The 15,558-nt window shown below is 38.5% G+C and overlaps 1 protein-coding gene across 2 annotated transcripts; it reads left to right on the forward strand.

The window, feature by feature from the left end:
• Positions 1-536: 536 nt before the first annotated feature.
• On the forward strand, positions 537-15,291 carry METTL3 (methyltransferase 3, N6-adenosine-methyltransferase complex catalytic subunit). 2 transcript variants are annotated; one of them, XM_037152110.2, is made up of 11 exons: positions 537-752; positions 9,700-9,917; positions 10,007-10,411; positions 11,601-11,776; positions 12,387-12,603; positions 12,829-13,016; positions 13,389-13,427; positions 13,591-13,699; positions 13,815-13,880; positions 14,047-14,159; positions 15,064-15,291. In XM_037152110.2, the coding sequence occupies exons 1-11, from the start codon at positions 653-655 to the stop codon at positions 15,173-15,175; spliced, it is 1,743 nt and encodes a 580-aa protein (XP_037008005.2). In that variant the 5' UTR covers positions 537-652; the 3' UTR covers positions 15,176-15,291. The 2 variants fall into 2 exon arrangements, with proteins under 2 accessions (XP_037008005.2, XP_037008006.2); XM_037152111.2 differs by having other exon boundaries at positions 10,007-10,078.
• Positions 15,292-15,558: the final 267 nt, after the last annotated feature.

Below are 15,558 nucleotides of genomic sequence, written 5' to 3' on the forward strand. Positions count from 1 at the left end.
GTATGTAACAAACTATCACGAGAATTAATGATCCTTCATTAAAAAACAAAACAAAATACATTTTTTTAGATAAAGGGGGAAGGAGGGAGGAAGAGAGGGTGAGAAATAGCTGTCGTCCTTTTATGCACACCAATCCCTCAACCAGAAATGGAACCCACAACCTAGGCATGAGCCTCCACCAGGAGTTGAACCAAGAACCTTTCTGGAGGACGCCCAACCGACTGAGCGTAAGCGCCACACTGATTAGCGCACTGACATTTCACTTTAAACATCTGCACTACAGGAGCTGTTTTTCCCATCACCTGGAGACTCACCTTCTTATATTTAACATGGCCGCATGCGCGCCTATAAGCAACATGGCCACTCTGCCAGACACCAATATGGCAACCACAGTCTCATTGCACCCGAAAGCACTAGAGAGCATCAAGCAAACAAATCCTCCACCCTGCCAACACCTAAGATGGCTCCTGTTTCAGCGTCAACCGGAGCTCAAAACCGGAAATGGCTGTCCCTTCCAGCGCCTTTGCCGACCACTTTCCGGTTAGCCTTTGGGTGCCCGTGTGAAAAAAATCTTTTTATTTTCTGGAGCTCCAGCTGGGAGGTGCTAGTCAGCCTTGCCTGTTTCGACATTTGTCCAGGCTGGGAGACTAGGATGTCGGACACGTGGAGCTCTATTCAGGCCCACAAAAAGCAACTGGACTCTCTGCGGGAGAGGCTGCAGCGAAGGCGGAAGCAGGACTCGGGGCACTTAGGTGAGGCGCGGGTCGCAGTCCATTAGGGTTGGTGGGAGGGAGGGAACCCCGGAGAAAAAGATCCCAAGTGGACGCCCTCCTCCAGGTAGCTACCTTTTTTTTTTTAACGCCTCGTGCTTTGGTACTTGGTTTCTCCGCCCAGCAGCCCTGACGCTTCGCCTTCCTGCAAGTAGTAGAGGTTCCGCCCCACCCCGGGCCTTGGTTCTGTCAGTTCGTGTTCCTGGGACTAACGCCCGGACACAACGCCCGTGCACCACCCCGGTCCCCTGGCAGGTTCCTCTTAAGTCTCCAGGAACGTCGCGTTTGCTAGGTCTCTCAGCCTTGTTCCTTGATCTGCAAGCCCTGTTTTGTTGTTGCTCCCATGGCGTTTTGTTATCCCCATGGCTGGTTTGTAAGTGGGCTTTTTGCGACTGTGAGCACCGGAAGAGCAAGCCCCTTACTTACTATCCACATTGCCCATCTCAGTGACCCTAACGGAGTTGGCACTCATTGTTGCTAAGTGAGTTGAGGAACTGGCATTGTTTCAGACATTTACATACCGAGTAAGAATCTGAATACATTTGTTTTTTGTTTTAAATTACCGGTCTTTACCACCTGTGTTACAGTCTTAAGCAAGAAGCCTCAAAAGATTTTCAAGTCCTACCCACCACCCATTCCCAGCACAATCCTTGAAATATTTAAGGCAAAGCAATTATAAAGATCTACAAGAATAGTGAATCTCTGTACCACTATTGCAGTAGCTTGGGTTTACTTCGTACCCAAGCTACGTGTTTCTCCGTATATTCAAATCCATCACTAAATCTTGTTTTGACACATTTCAGGTCCATGCCCGTATTTTAGCCTGTGGAACTAGAAGATGTCCTGGCAGGACTCTCATACCATAATAAACAAACAAACAAACAAACACAAATGAATAAATACCTACTGCGTTTCTACAGTGTGCATGATGAGTCTGGTTAGACAAAAATAAGCACGACATTGAACTTGCCCCCAAGGAGTTTGAAATTTAGTTGGGGATAAGGGATTGATCTTATAAAAACTTAGATACAATATGATGCATGTAAAATGCCACATGTATGAGTCCACAATTGATACAGTGAAAGGAGTAGTAACAAAAGTTGGTTTAGTCAGTGAAAGCATTATAGAGGACTTGGCACTTGGAATTTTGTTTTGAGGGCTGTCAGATGGACTTAGATAATTAAAAGAAGGGCAGGGAGAAGTGCATGCAAGTCCTATAATCAAGGATTAATTAGTAGGCAAGCATTGCAGAAGTTACTGAATTACCCAAGAAGAGTTTTTTCTCGATATATAAACTTCAGTTTCTTTCACGTCTTGTAGATCCAGTTTTCTCTATTTTTCTTATTTTGGGGTTTCCTTTGTTTCAGAGTGTTTTAGTTATGCATCTCAATTTTAGATGGAATATGTAACAATTATATCACTGTCATAGACACATGACCTAATTGCTTTGTTAAAAAAATTATTGATTTTAGAGTGGGGAGGAAGAGAGAGAGAGAAACGTCAGTTTGTTGTTTCACATATTTAGGCATTCATTAGTTGATTCTTGTACGTGCCCTGACTGTGCCCTGACTTTGCCCTGACTTTGCCCTGACTGGATGAAATCCACAACCGTGGTATATGGGGATAATACTCTAACCAACTGAGCTAGTGGGCCAGGACCCCCAATTCTTAATTTATCATAGACTTATCTTACTGGACTTAAGTATTTCATCAACTTTTTCAAGAACAACATTCTGAAAGGATACGATTAGAGGTATTTCTGCTATATATAGGTGTGTGTTCCTGGAAAACTTTGTTTTTTGCAAAAGCCTGCATTAAAAATGGCTGGGCTTGGGTGGTGAAAAACAAACCAATATACAGATAATGTATTGTAGAATTGTACGCCTGAAACTGATACAATTTTATTAACCAATGTCACCACAATAAATTCAATAAAAAGTAAAAAAAAAAATTAAGCCCTGGCTAGATAGTTCAGTTGGTTAGAGCGTTATCCCGATATGCCAAGGTTCTGGTTTCAATACCTGATCAGGGCACTTAAAAGAATCAATCAGTGAATTTATGAGTAAGTGGAACAACAAGTCGATGTTTCTAAAAGAAAAAATAAGTAACAAAATTAAAAAATAAAAGTAGAGCTTATAGAAGAAATAGGTTTAGAGCCCTTATAATATTTCACTAAAAATATTAGCATAGTTAAATTTCCCTTGGTGTTTTTTTGACCTATAATTAAAGTCATCCCATCCCATAGCCTGTACTCTGGGGCTCCTACTTTTGCTTCTATTCATCAGTCTTTTTGTTTAATCAAGGGAAATGCCTTTGCAGTTTCTTCCTCTAGACTAGTAAGTCTTCCTCTAGACTGTTAAGCTAGCTTCTCAGATAGCTTAACATTCTGAAAAATGTAGCACTTCTTTTTTAAAGATTTTATTTGTTTATTTTAGAGAGGGGAAGGAAGGGAGAAAGAGAGGGAGAAAAACATCAATGTGTGGTTGCCTCTCCTGCACCCCCTGAGCCACACCAGCCTGGACAAGTGTAGTGCTTCTGGAAACCATCAAGTCAGCCACTTAATTTTTCAAAAAGGCATTTCTGTAGGTTTTGAGACCTTTTTTCCTTAAGGTGTTTATATTTTGCCAATTTTTTTCTTTAACTATTTGGATATTTGCTCCTGACCACTTCAAAACATAAATATGATGAGAAAAATCATGTATGAACCAACAAGTGTTTTTAAAGATTTTACTTATTTATTTTTATAGAGGGAAAGGGAGGGAGAAAGAGAGGGAGAGAAACACAATCTGTTGCTCCTCTTACTGCACCCAGATGGAGGACCAAACCCACAACCCAGGCATGTGCCCTGACTGGGAATCTAACCAGGGACCCCTCACTTTAGGGAACAGTACCAGCCAACTGAGCCACATGGGCCAGGGCTGAACCAATGAGTTTTTTCATGTTATTCTGACATTGCCTTATTTACCCATTGCATATGCGCTGTTTTGCATTGAATAAGTACATTGTAGCAAAACAGATAGTACTTGGGTAATGTTTGAGAGATGTGGGAAAAACATCTGTGGAGCCTGTTGAGGATGTTCTTCAAGTGGTCATTAGGAAAGCAACAGTGGGATGTGGGCTATCCTAGTGAGCTGCTCAATCAGCAAAAAAGTAGAGGGGCTAATGGTTCTATTCTTTTATAACTAGAAACTTGTCAGTTACTACTTTTGGACACTAGGTTATTGAGCTTTCAGTGTACGTATTTCAGTAAGAGGTAATGTGTGTAGTTTGTTCTGTCACCGCCCCCCGCCCCCCCCCCCCCCCCCCCCGGTCAAATTCTACATATGGATAGTCTATTACTCTACTTTAAGTCCCCTGGGCCTTTTTTGCCATGTAGAAAACTGTGACAGCCTTGTAAGCACATTTCCTGTAGGGATAATTTTTTAATTTTAGTACAGAAAATTTTGTTTTCTTTACATCAGTGGCAGTCTGAAAAGAGGGACCTGAGGATTCAAGTAGTTGTTTCCTTTAACAAAGTGATCTACAAAATTTTTCAAAAATCATGACACCATGTACTGCATCATTGACTACTCTGTGTTCAGCTTTATCTTTTGTCATTTTTGTGACAAATGACATCTGCAGTTTGTTTGTTTTTGGATATAATTGTTCCTCACCATACTTCTTTACACTTCATTTCAAAATTCATATTCTCTAAATGGATGATTCTAATTGCTCTTGGTCATTTTAATTTCCACTTCACTTTTTCGTGGTACTAACCACACTTTGGTATTAACCAAACTTTGTGCCACGTGGAGACCTAACCGCTGGAGCCTTAATTTCATCCAGGTCCTTGCTAAGCATTCTTAATAATTTTGATGAGATTATATTTGCTCTTGAATGTAATTTTCTCTTTCTGGATATAAATACCTCTTGGCTTATATATCTATCTTAATTATATGTGGTCAAGAATCCTAATACATCCACCTAATAATAGAGTTAAAACTCCTATAAAAGTATTTTGAGATTGTGATTAAATATATGTTGTCTTCTGTCCCAGAGCCTTGGCTGGCCCATTTGGTACAATGAGAATAGGCAGAGATAAAACACAAATTAATCCAGCCTATCACTGCTCTTTCTTTCAGTTATTTTGATTATTCCAAAGAATATATTTCTTTCATTAGGAATCTTAGGAAAATGTGATATATACTTTATTAGTTTATTAATCAAGCTGGTATGTGAGATAATTCAAAAGATGTGCTTAAAGTTCAGATCATTCTGTTTTTTTTTCTCCCAGAAAATAAAAATTTTCCTACCACACTAGTTTTTATAGTATTACCGAAATGTCATACTTAAAATTGTTTGCTACTGAGCTCAATGTTAAAAGACAAGGATATTAAGTGACTAAGATGTATCCATGTCATTAATGAATGCAAAATAGAACAGCCAAAGAATTATTGGAAGACCTTTGTTAAAGTGCAACTTTTAAAAATTGTGTCAAAATATGCATAATGCACAGTTTGCCATCTTAACCATTTGTAATTATGCAGTTCTGTAGTTTGAAGTACAGTCACATTGTTGGGCAACCAGTCTGCAGAATATTTTTATCTTGCAAACTGAAACTCCGTACCTATTCAGCAATAACTCCCTATTCTTTCTCCCTGCTAGTTTGTGGCAACCTACCATTCTATGTTTTGTTTCTCTGAGTTTGACTACTCTAGATAGCTATAAGTAGAATGATAAAGTATTTGTCTTTTTATGACTGGCTCATTTCACTTAGCAAAATGTTATCAAGGTTCATCTGTCTTGTAGTATATGTCAGAATTTCCTTTTTAAGGCTAAATAATATTCCATTGCATGTTTATGCCACATTTTGTTTATCTATTTAGTCATTGGTAGACACTTGGTTGCTTCTGCCTTCTTAGTGATTGTGAATAATGCTGCTGTCAAAATAGGTGGACAAGTATGTTTTTGATACATTTTTCAAATCTTGGAGGTATATACCCAGAATTAGAAATACTGGATGGTATGGTACAAGTTTCTCCATTATCTGAAAGTAGAGTGTTACTATGAAACCTTTTATAAGACGAAATGGCTTAAAGCGAAGAAGCAATTACCGTAGAACATATCACGCCACATTCACTTTTCACCTTTTTTCATAAAAGCAAAAATCTTCTTTGGATTTCCTTTAGTTAGCAAAAATAAGTACTAATGTAGGTCTTTCATAAAAACCAAGTGGCATAAAGCAAACTTTCAAACAGCAGGGCAGCCCTGGTCTGGTGGCTCAGTTGATTGGAGCATCCTCCCTTCCACCAAAAGGTTGAAGGTTTGGTCCCCCATTAGGGCACATACCTAGGTTGTGAGTTTGGTCCTTGGTTGGAGTATGTGAAGGAGGCAGCCAATCAATATGTCTCTTTCACATGATGTTTTTCTCTCTCAAATCAATAAACGTATCATTGGGGGAGGATTTTTTTTAAAAATGGGGCATAACTAACTCTATTTTCAATTTTTTTGAGGAACCACTATACTGTTTTCCATAGAGATAAAGTATAGCTTTTTGAAATGAATATTATTACTTTTAATAAATCTTTATTTTAATTGAAACAAAATAGATTTGGCAAAGCTTATTAGCACATGGTAAATATGTGAACTGCTCAATATACTTACTTCATTAATGAGATTGAAGATTGCATGTAGAAGTTGATATATTACAGGAGTCAGCAAATTAGTAGACTGACTTTGTTTTTATATCTTTAAGCTAGTGCTTTGTTTATATTGCAGTGGAGCTCGTAACAAAGCATGAAATCAAGTATTATGTATTACTTTGCTGAACACAACACATACAGTTTTCATTAGAAGCAGAGTGTCAGCATAATAGAAAGTCACTAAATACACTGAATTAATAATGAACAAATCCTTTTTGGAGTTGGAACCCAGCTGTTCTTGTTCATGTTCTGGACATTACCCCACTTTTTTTTTTAAAAAGGATTTTATTTATTTATTTTTAGAGAGAGGGGAAGGAAGGGAGAAAGAAAGGGAGAGAAACATCAATGTGTGGTTGCCTCTTTTGTGCCCCCTACTGGGGACCTGGCCTGCAACCCAGGCATGTGCCCTGACCGGGAATTGATGGTGACCCTTTGCTTCGCAGGCCTGCACTCAATCCACTGAGCTGCATCAGCCAGGACTAGACATACTTTAAGAATTATAAAACATTAAAATGATTTCCCCAAATGTATATATACATACATATTATTATTCATGTACACACAAACATACAAAAATTTGCATGCGACTTCATGGAATTCATAGAGTTGCTAAAGCCCACTCATAAATTGCAGTTGCATTAATTAGCTGTTAAATTTTGTTCACAACATTGAACAAGATCCCTCTCCTTCCACTAACTTTAAAAGAGATATTTTAAAGAGCAGTATTAAAACAAGTGATTATAGTCAAATCACAAAAGAGAAAAAAGTCAATATCTGGTTATAGAGATTGGTAATGTATGTTAAAGTGGTTCATTTTATAGACTTCTTGCTCACTTTAAGAAAAATTATACATTACTCAAGATCATCTAAATTTGGTCACTAATTGGAGAAAGTTTATACTTTCTGTTTATGTGATTACATCCTTAATAGTATGAGTAGGTTAATTATAAAAACACATTTTCTTGAACACACAATAAACTATACAGATCTATCTTGTATTATAAAGTTGTATACCTGAGATATAATGTTAGTAATCTATGTTACCTTAATAAACTTAATTTTTTAAAAAGGCATATTTTCAATTTATTGACCCCAAACCTGGAGTAAAATCAGTATTTTTTCTCACTGAAATAATTTTTGATAGGGTGTATAAAGTCTAGATTAAAAAAGTGTAGTTTGTTTTACAAATAGCAAAATAACATTTTTATGAAAAGTTGGTAGGAAAGAAATTGAGAGCATTAATATCTGACAAAATTTATATGGTTATTTTAAATATCATAACAACAGATATAATTGTGTCAAATGGATTGTTTTTTTTCCTTGAACTATTTGCTCCTGGCTTCATTTAAAAATAAAGTTAATGGAGAAAACATTTATCAAAATAATGTGGTATCATTGCATATTTAAGCCAAGTGTCTCAAGAAACGTGTGTGTGTGTGTGTGTGTGTGTGTGGCAGTAATGAAAAATAATATGTTAGTGAATAAGTATGTTCCCAGACAGAATTTTGATTAGACTATATAAATAACAATGTTTTTGAAACACTGAAAATTTGAAATCTTGGAATAACTTTGCATTTATTTTAATCAATAACACTTTCATTATTTTCTTTTAAGTTACATGGGCAAGAAACAAGCAAAATCAGTTGTAATAGGTCTTCAAAAAAGACATATAGATAGATGGTCAGCAGGTATATGAAAAAATATTCACTATTACTAATCATTAGGCAAATGCAAATCAAAACCATAATGAGATAGTACCTCATAATTCTTAGGGTGACTATTATTAAAAAATCAAAAGATGACAAATGTTGGTAAAGAGAAAAGGGGACCCTGATTCACTACAGGTGGGAATGTAAATTAGGGTCGCCATTATAGAAGACAGTCTAGAGGTTCCTCAACAAATAAAAAATACAGTTGCCATAAGCTCCAGCAATCCCACTTCTGGGTAATTAAAATAATTGAAATCAGGATCCTGGATCTTGGATAGATACCTGCACAGTCATGTTCATTGCAGCATTATTTCCAATAGCCAAGATGCGAAACAACCTAAATGTTGTCACTTTTATTTAATACATATTTTTTGCTTAAGTCAGTTGCTCTCAAACTCTTTCTCACCCTGACCTTCAGAGTGCTTCCATGACCCTTCTGTGTTTATAACACCTCTTTGCCAAAACAAAACAAGGAATTTTTATTAGTTCATCTGAGTTCTGGTCTCTTTAAGATTCAGCAGAACATAGAAGAATCATAAGGTGAAGAAAGTTATGTTAGTTACTTAACATTTCAGGTAATATGGAATTATGAAGTCTATTTTTTAAATAGGGTGTAACTTATTTTTATAAAATGTAACTATTCCAGCAAGGCGTTTGGTGTAGTTCAGCTCCATTTTCCTTGGAATTTCTGAGTCAAATTTTATTAAAGTCAGTTCCATTAGAGTGGAAATTTCCAAGTAACCAAAATATTTCTAAATGTAAACTAATGGCTCATTTTTATCTTATAATATTTAATTTAACAGAATCCCAGGATAGGTCCTGAGTTTAATATTTTATTTATATTTTAACTAAATAATCGCAGATATTAGGCTTTCCCAAAGGCAATGTTTTGTCCTAATTTTAGTTTCTTGAGTCTTATTAAGATGGCTACCCAGCTTATGAATTAGAAGAGTAGGTGATACAAATGCAGTCAGGGAATATCATTTTGTGACCAGGCTTCAGCAAAGTTTTGTAAGATTTTTGTGTTTCATGTTAAAGGCCACATCATTTTAACCTCTAACTCTGTTATTTAATGTACCTTCTGATGACTGGAGGCCTTAATTCATAAAAAATTCAAACTCCATTCCTCAAAAAGATTTAATTGCAGCTTAGGTTGTTGAAAATATTTTTGGCTTATAAATTCAGGTTGATTATATCAGTTGTCATTTAGAGTGACTTGAATGGAGGTGGTATGGATATTTCAATCTACCATGCTTCTAATTTATTTCCTTTGAAGCACAGCAAGGACAAGGAATTAAGAAAACTCTCATCCAATAAAGAAAAGACAAGCTGTTCCCAGAAAGTTGAGGATTATCCTGGCAAAGCAGTGAATGCTTGAACATGATTGTGGAAAAGTTATGTAGTGTTAAATTTAGTCAGAGGATTTCCTGCATGAAATTAGAGAACTGTGTGTTGTAAATGCTGGAGAATCTGATTCCTGAGGAATATACAGACTGACAGTAATTGCCCTTTTTCAGCTTCCATTCTCTTTGTTACTAGATCTACGGAATCCAGAGGCAGCACTGTCTCCAACCTTCCGCAGTGACAGCCCAGTGCCTACTGTACCCACTTCTGGTGGCTCTAAGCCCAGCACAGCTTCAGCAGTTCCTGAATTAGCTACCGACCCTGAATTGGAGAAGAAGTTGCTACACCACCTCTCTGATCTAGCCCTAACATTGCCGACTGATGCTGTGTCTATCTGTCTTGCCATATCTACGGTAATGACCTGATAAGACAGAGTTGGGATTTACTATTTCTTTTCTCTAGTTCATAGTCAGTGTCTTATTGCCCTCTCCTCCTTCCTTAGCCAGATGCCCCTGCTACTCAAGATGGGGTGGAAAGCCTCCTACAGAAGTTTGCAGCTCAGGAGTTGATTGAGGTAAAGCGAGGTCTCCTGCAAGATGATGCACATCCTACTCTTGTGACCTATGCTGATCATTCCAAGCTCTCTGCCATGATGGGTGCTGTGGCAGAAAAGAAAGGCTCTGGGGAGGTAACAGGGACTATCACAGGGCAGAAGCGGCGTGCAGAACAGGATTTGACCACAGTAGCTGCCTTTGCTAGCTCTTTAGCCTCTGGTCTGGCCTCTTCAGCATCAGAAGCAGCCAAGGAGCCAACGAAAAAATCAAGGAAACATGCTGCCTCAGATGTTGATCTGGAGATAGAAAGCCTTCTGAACCAGCAGTCTACTAAGGAACAACAGAGCAAGAAGGTAGGGGCAGGTGGAAATGCTTTCACACATATACTTTGAATTATAGCTTTGTTTGAAAGGAATTTACCTCTAGGGCAAGGAACAATTCTTAGAACTGAAGGCTTAGAGTAGTGGTTCTCAACTGGAGATCATTTTTGTCCTCCCTCCTCAAAGAGGATGTGGCAGTGTCTGGAGATGTTTTTTGGTTGTCACAACACAGGGGAGTGCTGTACGCAGCTAGTGGGTGAGAAACAAGGGATGCTGCTGAACATCCTACAGTCATAGTAGGACAACTCCCACACAACAAAGAATTATCAAGCCCAAAATGTGAATAATGCCAATGTTGAGAAACTCTGATTTAGAGAGTTCTTGTCATTGAAACTGTTCAGAAAAATCATGAAATCAAGAGAAGAGGAATCCAGCCCTGGCTGGGTAGCTCAGTTGGTTAGAGCATTGTTCTGATACTCTAAGATTTCATATTCAATCCTCAATCAGGGCACATAGAAGAATCAGCAAATGAATGCATAAATAAATGGAACAACAAATTGCTATTTTTTTCTCTCTCTCTCCACCCCTTCCATTCTCTCTAAAAATCAATAAATAAAATTGAAAAAAGAGAAGAATCCAAATATAGGAGTCATAGAAAGAGATGAATGGCAATGAAGACTAAAAGGTAGTTAGTTATCTGGACCAATAATTATGGACATTGATTAAACAGTGTGAATTGATAGTACAGCAGGTCCTCAAGTACAGTCTTATCCTTTAATGCTCTTTTGTCATAGCATTGATGAGAGGCCTTAGGAACTTAACTTTTGTATATATCAGTAATCCTGTGGTAAAATTGGTTTTGTTACACACCAATGCACTTAGTCAAAGAACCTGTTGATGGTGTTGACAACTTAACTGTATAGTGGTTCTCAGTGTAAATATTGGACCCACATGAGTTCTCTTCCATTTGCTACTTCTAACTGGGTTGCGTTGATACATTAATTAACTTCTTTTGAGCCTTAGTAGTCTTATCTGTAGTGTAAGGATAACCAGTGTATCCTCCTTTATAAATTTGTTGCTAAGCAGTAAAGTGCTCCACATTGTGCCTTGGTTCAATACCTGAGTGGTTTTTGTAGGCATTATTGTCAAGTAGAATTAACAGAGGTGATTTAAGGCTAATTTTATGTACAAACCCTGTTAAGTCTAAGGCTTCTTGTCATAGGTCAGTCAGGAGATTCTAGAGTTACTAAATACTACAACAGCCAAGGAACAATCCATTGTTGAAAAGTTTCGGTCACGAGGTCGAGCCCAAGTGCAAGAATTCTGTGACTATGGAACCAAGGAGGAGTGCATGAAAGCCAGTGATGCTGATCGGCCCTGTCGCAAGCTTCACTTCAGGTCTTTTGGGAGGGAAGTGGGTGGAAGGGTCTCTGGGAGCAGTCATTCCTTTTCAGCACATTGTTTCCAGTCATTGGGGTTATGCTTTAACCTTGATATTAAATGGTTTCAACATGGTTTGTCTAAGACCTCCAGACTCTGAAGTATACTTCTAGAAGTAGCGTTCTGTGGAAGTACAAATAAATAAATAAATGGACTTCCAAATAAATGCCAGCTGTCTTTTTTTTAATGCCTCTTTGTTACAATAGCAAGGCATCTCTGTGTCTGAGCCCCAATGGAAGTTAAAGCTCTTTGGAAGGAAGATAATCTTAGGAGAAACAGGACTCTGGATTCTTAGGTCAGTGTTACACTGCCATAACCAGCGAGCCCTTCCTTCTGTAAGTGAGTCATGTTTTTGCTCAGAGAATGATTAAAACTCTTGTTCAGTATGAATTATAGATTTCCATGTCACCTGCCTCCCCGTTCTCTAAAAACTCTTCGAGGAAGCCCTAAAGGTAGAAAATTAGGAGAGGGGAAAAGATAGGAAACTTTGAACCAATTTGGACTTGAACTGTGGGCTCTAACTCTGGAACACCATCTTGATCCTGATTCTCCATTTTTATTTCCTCAGACGAATCATCAATAAACACACTGATGAATCATTAGGTGACTGCTCTTTCCTTAACACATGTTTCCACATGGATACCTGCAAATATGTTCACTATGAGATTGATGCTTGCATGGATTCTGAAGCTCCTGGGAGCAAAGACCATACACCGAGCCAGGAGCTTGCTCTTACACAGAGTGTTGGAGGTGACTCCAGTGCAGATCGACTCTTCCCACCTCAGGTACCTGTTAGCTCAGAAACTTACCTCAATGTATGGACTTAATCTAATAGGGCAGCCATACATGTAGGAAAGCAGGGCATAATTAGTAATCTTATCTTGCTGATTGGGAATGGAGTGGGATAAATATGCTTAGAAGGGAGTAGGAAAATCGGATGAAAAAGAGGGACTGGGGCCATGAATCTGAGAGTGGAAGAACGGAAGATGACCAAATACCACCTCATGCAGTGGATCTGTTGTGATATCCGCTACCTGGACGTCAGTATCTTGGGCAAGTTTGCAGTTGTGATGGCTGACCCACCCTGGGATATTCACATGGAGCTGCCCTATGGGACCCTGACAGATGATGAGATGCGCAGGCTCAACATACCAGTACTGCAGGATGATGGCTTTCTCTTCCTCTGGGTCACAGGCAGGTAATACAGTTCAAAGATACATAGTTATGGGCAGATAAAGTACAGAGTGAGTACTGGGTGGAGATAAAATCCTGGGTTTTCCTATACGTGCTGTTAAATATATGATTGGGTCAGCCTACTGAGACCTAATGCCTATTTGTAACAAATCATAATTTGAGTTCTATTTAACTTTTCATTTGTTCATTGTGAAAGGTAAGGCCATTAAGAATAGTTACTGTTTTATCTTTATATTCTTAGGTCCATCCTGTTGCCCTAATGGTGTTGTGCATGTAAATGTTCACTGAAGGTCTACTGAAAACAGTATTTAACATGTATCTTGGAGAGAGAAAATATGGGCATGAAAGTAGCTGTTTAACTCTTCTTTCTTTCTAGGGCCATGGAGTTGGGCAGAGAATGTCTGAACCTCTGGGGGTAAGTAGCAATTGTGTTGCTTCCTTTTGAGGGAAAGACATACCTGCTATAGTTGAGATATGTGTTTATTTCTATGATTCCTTGCCTCTGTAGAGTAGATGGCACTACTCCTAAACTGTGGAAGTATGATTAAAGCTCTAGTTCTCTTTCTTATGTCCCACAGTTATGAACGAGTAGATGAAATTATCTGGGTGAAGACAAATCAGCTGCAGCGCATCATTCGGACAGGCCGCACAGGTCACTGGTTAAACCATGGGAAGGAACACTGCTTGGTGAGCATCAGTGGGGTTCAATTCATTAGGTGGACCAAAAAGATAGTTTTGATTTCTTGAGGAAAAAGTCCAAATGCTGGGCTTCCTAAGGTAATCTGTTCTCTGTGGTGAGCAGGTTGGTGTCAAAGGAAATCCCCAAGGCTTCAACCAAGGTCTGGATTGTGACGTGATTGTAGCTGAGGTATGTGGTTCCTCAGGCATCCAAAGCTTCCACATTTTAATTAGTATATGTTATTGAGGTCAGAGGTATTCTTGTCCCACATTTTGTCATTTGGATCTTAAACATAAATGGAAAGGGCTAGAACTGCATTCTTGGGTAACTTAGAAGTAGCTGGACTATTTTCTAGGTTCGTTCCACCAGTCATAAACCAGACGAAATCTATGGCATGATTGAAAGATTGTCCCCTGGCACTCGCAAGATTGAATTATTTGGACGACCTCACAATGTGCAACCCAACTGGTAAGGTGACCAGAGAACTTGCTAGCCCCCTAGGGCAAAACTGTTAATAGTCAAGGACATAAGTTCATAGAGCTTCACATCACATTCCAGTATTCTTTAAATGGGCTTTGGAGGGTTCATAAATCACCTAAGCTTCTATCTTAGCCTGTTTCATAGAATTCTGTAACATTCAGAAGGAAACCCTGCAGGTTTTAGGATTCAAATCAGTATTCTGTGGGTTCCACTCTCTTATAAAGATATTCCTTAGTTACTCTATGGATGTTTTCAGTCTGTCCCCTTGTGGTTAGTAAGAATCTAATTTTTATTTATTTTTAAAAAGATTTTATTTATTTATCTTTAGAGGGGAAGGGAAGGAGAGAGGGAGAGAAACATCGATGTATGGTTGCCTTTCATGCGTCCCCTGCTGGGAACTGGCCTGCAGGGAACTGGCCTGCAGGAAACCGGCCTGCAACCCAGGCATGTGCCCTGACTGGGAATTGAACCTCGATTGTCTGGTTCGCAGGCCCGTGCTACACCACTGAGCTACACCAGCCAGGGCTTGAATCTAATCTGTCCATAATTTTAACATCTTTCACCCTATTAGAGCTTTGACAGTCTGTACTGCTAGGATTTTACTTATCCAATATTCACTGGCAGCAACAACTTTGTGAAGTAGGCCTGGTTAGCCATCAGTTATTAACCCTTAAGTAATACAGATCCTGTTTTAACACCAAAATCTGTGCCCAATTTCTAACTAGTCATGCTACCCCATATACTATTCTAATATTAAGGTCTTTTAAAAGAATTGGTATGAATATTTGATGAAATGATGGGCAGTCTTAATAAAAGTTATGTATCTTTCAATAATACTAAGGCCTTTTAATTCCAGGAATTTTGGTTTGCTTTATCTTTACCCTTGCTTCAGGATCACCCTTGGAAACCAACTGGATGGGATCCACCTACTAGACCCTGATGTGGTTGCCCGGTTCAAGCAGAGGTATCCAGATGGTATCATCTCCAAACCCAAAAATCTATAGAAGCACTTCCTTACAGAACTAAGCATCCATAGCTCTGGCTCTGCAGGCTGCATCTGAAGGGTCGTATTTTATACAATAGCTGTTTTCCTTATTTAAATAAAAGTTTGTATTGTAGACTTTGAGGTCAGATTTTGGCTTTGTCACTTAACAGTGTGTAATCTCTTGTAACTTATCTCTCAGTATGATTCCTGATATGTGAATGTGAAATACTACCTACTTCATTGGGTCTGCAAGGGTTCAAACTAAATGAATGCATGGAAAGCATTAAAATGTTGACTATACAGTATAGGAGAAAGTGATTAGCAGTTAGAACTACATGAACATAGTAACGAAGAGGATGGAGTCTCTGGAACAGCACTTCTCAAGGTAAACTCTGAGCTTCA

The sequence above is a fragment of the Artibeus jamaicensis genome, unplaced genomic scaffold (assembly GCF_021234435.1).
Source record: "Artibeus jamaicensis isolate MK-2021 breed Jamaican fruit bat unplaced genomic scaffold, CSHL_Jam_final scaffold_854, whole genome shotgun sequence".
NCBI lineage: Eukaryota > Metazoa > Chordata > Mammalia > Chiroptera > Phyllostomidae > Artibeus > Artibeus jamaicensis.